The sequence below is a fragment of the Lottia gigantea genome (assembly GCF_000327385.1).
Source record: "Lottia gigantea unplaced genomic scaffold LOTGIsca_77, whole genome shotgun sequence".
Classification (NCBI taxonomy): domain Eukaryota; kingdom Metazoa; phylum Mollusca; class Gastropoda; family Lottiidae; genus Lottia; species Lottia gigantea.
Window position 1 is genome coordinate 797,053 of NW_008710566.1, and position 5,058 is coordinate 802,110.

At 36.2% G+C, this 5,058-nt stretch overlaps 1 protein-coding gene across 1 annotated transcript; it reads right to left on the reverse strand.

Annotated features, from left to right (window-relative positions):
* Positions 1-6: 6 nt before the first annotated feature.
* Positions 7-2,383, reverse strand: LOTGIDRAFT_131982 (hypothetical protein; the record flags this gene model as incomplete). The annotated part of the gene is made up of 3 exons (XM_009066525.1): positions 7-125; positions 1,448-1,556; positions 2,249-2,383. Coding segments are annotated over 3 exons (363 nt in total), but the record flags the coding sequence as incomplete, so codon positions are not given.
* Positions 2,384-5,058: the final 2,675 nt, after the last annotated feature.

Sequence of the window (5,058 nt, forward strand, 5' to 3'; positions counted from 1 at the left end):
TTCGGCCATATATTTCAGCGTTTCGAAATGATGTTCTGGTAGTATCTGTATCATACGTTTTATACGTAACATTCGTTTTTCAGGATTCTCAATTCTATTGGCAGCTATGAAGGCATCATAACACTCTACAAAAGAAATAAAAGATAGTGGACCACAGCCATATACACCCACCACAGCATGCCAATGGTAAATATTCAAGATTTTGGGGCAAGGGCAATAACTCTGCTTCATACAGTCGAAAATAGCTCAAATTCGAACTTGATCTTCGTTTCATGAATATGTATACACATACCAAAAATCTAGTTTTTAGAGCATTTACAAGCAACCGACCGACAGGGGTGTCGACAATAAACGTCCACATAGAGAGATGTGGGCATATAGAAATGGAATTTAACATCCAAATTCATAACTTTCTAGAAAAATTGAGAATTACATACAGAAATATATTATAAAAATTTTAATGGTTTGGCAAACTTTCCCCTCAATGTAAAAAACCATAAACAGAATAGAATATATTTCATTTTCTAATTCTCAATTCCATAAATTAACCTGTTTTGTTTTCCATTTTTCCATAAATGTCGCTAGCTTGTTGTATAAGTAAACTCAGGTTATTGTCCAATCTAAACCACTAGAAGCTTCCATGTTTTGATAACTATTTAACTGTATGTTACATGTAAAATCATGCCTTATCTCAGTTCCCAACCTTTTTCAGCGTTCACACACTATAGGCGTTTTTGTGGGCCGATTCGATTAGGTAGATTAGCTATTATGTGCGTTTGTAAGCCAGGACGATTAGGCTAATCGGTACATTTGTGAGCCAGTTTACCTAAACTGATTTGGCTAATCGTCCTAGGAGGTGGTTAGGCGATTCGATTAGGCTTTTCCAAGATAGCGGCATGTGGAAGTTGCTAATGTAATCAAAATGGCGGTCTTCCATCGGTTGTCAGCAAAGGCAGCCATATTGCCAATTTGAATTTCGCATTTGTGGACCACTGCTAATCTAAACCAAATTGCACCAAATCGTACTACCTAATCGAATCGGCCCACAAAAACGCCTCTGGAGTAACCATTTGAACCCCTGACAGCCCCAAAACAATGGACATTCAGTAAATTTTATAATTTTTATTCAAGCTAATCCAATAATGGATATATAATCATGCGGCTGCAATAAAATGCTCAGTGGGAAGGTCGTTGCTGTTTTGTTTGGAACCATATAATGTCCCCCAAAAAAAACCTCTCCTACAATAGTTGTCCACACCCCAGACACCCCAGTCCCACACCTCCAGGGGGTGAAAACACCTTAGGTTGGGAACCAGGCCACGTATTCTCGTAATGATATTAGCGCTAGGATGTCCTAGGTTCTTATCTTCTAACATTGATTCTAGGACATCTTAGCACTAAGATCGTTTCGAGAATACATGGCCTTAGCTCATTAAAAGGAACTTACTATCTGTAATGAGAGATTCTGGCAGTTTACGAAAAAAAGCCTTCAATAAACTGGCTATAACATTGACATCTAGCCATTTCTCATTATCTATACTTATATTCTCTATACCCTGTAATATATATATAAACCTGATTAATAACACTGTGTGGTAAATATTGTTATTATAACATATTATATAGCACTTGACCTTCAACTTCAATAACATCAAAAAATTAGAGATAGAATTTGGGGTAAAATGGATTTTTAAAAGGTTTTCTAAATTTTAGATGTGTATCAGGGACACTGATAAGATCAACTTGCTTCATTCTAATTTTCAATCAGACGTCCTGCAATCAACTAAAACTAAGTGTTTTATAAAAATGAAATGAATGGAGTTTTGCGTCCTACTTTTCTGCAACTTGTTGTCTAATGAAGACGGGCAACGTCATTCAGGGTGCCATGAGGGAAATTATGCCAGGACAGCGGCATTAGCCTGCTCTTTTTCGATTTCCAACTGTCGAAGGTATTATCTGGACCTATGCCGGGATTGAACCCTGGACCTTCAGGTTAGCAAGCAAGGGTCTAACTCACTGAGCCACCGCAGCTCCCTAAGTCTTTTATGATGTCATCGTGAAGGGCCTGATGTGTTACAACATATTTTGCAATAGGTGATGTCAAATTGATGCTATCAGTGTCCCCCATACACAGAACAAATTTAGAAAATCTCAACCGAAGCCAACAATTTTTGTTACAAGGAAAAGAATATGTAAAAGTGAAATTGGTCATAACTGACGGTCAAAACGTCACAACAGACTTACATACCTTATTTAAATCATCCTGCATGGCGTTGACTGATACAGAATTGCCTGGAACTCTGTAGACTCCTACCACCTCTAAGCCTCTTGCTTCCACGATTCTAGCACATAGTTCTACTATTAGTGGCACAAACTGGAACATAAGAAAGAAACATTAATCTGAAGGATTCCATGTTCTTGTCTACTTTCTAGTCCCTGATCAAATCTCTTGATATTGGCATTTAAAGGCGGTTTTCCACGGGAAGATTTTTCGTCGCAAAATAAAAGCACTCGATCAATTCTGATTTCCACTGTCATCGTCCTTGCCCATCAGCGAAAAAATGGCGGCATTCAACAAAGCCCTGCTATTAAACTAGCGTTTATATTAACTAGTTCTAATTATTTTCCAGATTTTGTTTATTTCCTCTGGATCCAAAGAAATTTGTGTGCCTCGAGTTTGTTTGGACTCATAAGACGGCCATGCCGTTTTCTGCCATCTTTGACGTCATGACGATATGACGTTTACGCTGTTAGCCAAAATTCTCGCATCTGATTGGATAAGCTAATTGTGCGAAAAATTAGTAGAACCTTTTCCTACTTCTTTTGCGATCATCGTGACCATTTTTTTCGCTGCAAATTCTAGTACTTCTTATCAAAACGCATGTGTGGGGGAAAAAATCGCTTCGTACAAAAAAAATTGTCCCGTGTAAAACAGCCTTAAGAGAGAGACAGTCATATTTAACCAGGAGAGCAACCTTAGTTTTTAGTTCCTTCCACAATCTGATCATTGGCCAGAGCTCTTCTTGGCATTGATCTTTCCAAGATTTGAAATAAAAATCTGTAGAAGCAAGACAATCAAAATATCGTCCAAAGTTGCCTATTAGGGCAAAATCTATAATAAATGTTGTATAGTAGTGGACTTCTCCAAAGAGAAGCTCCATCAGGTGTTTCGAAAAGAGAAAGCATGGTCTGCTTAGAGCATGACACCCACCACTACTATATAGGGTAGTGAAGGTCAGGATTTTACAGCTAGGAAGACTGGAACAATGAGGAAATGAGTTTTAGGTCCTAGGCACCTAATTAAGCTTATGAAGATAATCAATGCCCTATAATATGCAATGAGGGAAATTTTGTCAGGACAGCTGTATTAGCCAATTCTTTTTGTTTCCAACTGTCCAAAAATCTTTATCATGTATTCAGACAAACCTCATTATTAGGTGATGGAATACAATCCTTCAATTCCACACCAAATGTTCGGTTGGAATCGTCTTCCACTTCTACTGGTGCTGCCTGGCTTCCACTTTCAGGCGTCTTCTTGAATCCTTTGGGCATCATTTTCTTCCATGTTTTCGTCTTAGTCTCATCTTGAAATGAAATAATGTTAATGTCTTACTATTCTGCAGAGGGGTCATAATCTCGTAACTAGGTTAGAAATTTGGGCAATCTCAGATATTTCACCCCCCTCCAAACCTAAACCTGGTTTGCCTCTGTAGTTGGTTTATCTATTAGTTAATTTCAGAAAATAAACTAAAATGAGCAAATCTGTCCAACCAAAAATTTATCAAAACTTACCTTTTTCCTTTTCTTTTTCTGTTTTCTTGCGCCTGACGCTAGGTGATCCTGTCAATTTTTTCAAACCAGACAATTTCTTGCCTTTAGGAGGAACAGTTGGTGAGTTTTTAGTAAGTGGTTGAGACAGTTCATGAGATGCTATTTTCCGAGATATCAAATCTGAACTAGTGACAGATAACTTCTGTAAAAAATCAAAACTAAATTAGCTACTTTTAATGAAATGACCTCTGACCTCTGACCTATTGGGTTTGACGAGGACCAGTTAATAGAAAGGATCTATGAGAGCTTTTTTATTTTGTAAAGAAGTTTTCTAGTTGTGTATTGGGGAAACTGTTAAGGTAATTTTGATTTGCACCATTTGCATTTTCAGTCAGACCCTTAGTGACATTACTTTTGCAAACGTTGCTAATAATATATAGGATCTTTGCTATAGTGATGTCATAAAAAGGTAATTTTGATGGCAAGACATCAATTGGAATGGTGCAAATCTTTGTTATCAATATCCACAATACACGAAGGAAGTTTAGAATATCTCTTTACAATCCCTTTAAAGATGGGTTTCCTTATTTTTTTAATGTTAATTTAAGCAAACAATTTGACTAATTGGTGTTTCTAATGAATTATCATGTAATCATATCATTATGTTCTTATTGCATATAATTAAGAGTTTTAACCAATCATAAATGTGCATGTATGTACAGTCTGGATAAACAAAAAATACTTTTTGACCTTTCTTGTCACTCATTGGAATTCTGCTGGTAATTCACATCTAATTTAGTTAATTATGAATTAATTATGGACATGTGAGACAAACTGGTATTTTTCCAAGTCATTAGAACACCTATACCTTGTATTCATATAAGCATTTTCATTTTCAAATAAGGAAACCCATCTTTAAGCTGTTGACATGAATAATTTTCATGAGAGGTTCAATCCATTTTTCTTCTTAAATCCTTATTTAAGTAAAGCAAACTATAAATGGATACTAATAATTACAGACAGATCAAATAAACAACCCCAAAAATGAACTAAGTTAAAACTTACATCACAATCCGGATCATTATTTGTTTTAATAGCTTGTATCCATGACATCATAGTTCCACGATCTTCTGTTTGAAATAAATACTCAGAACCATTGAAGGTAGACAATCGGAATACATTACGTTTCTTTTTAGCGTAATCATGAGCGATATCTATCAAACATGATTTAATACTGATCAGCTGATCTTCAAAACTTGGCAGAGACTGAAAATATATCAAACTTAC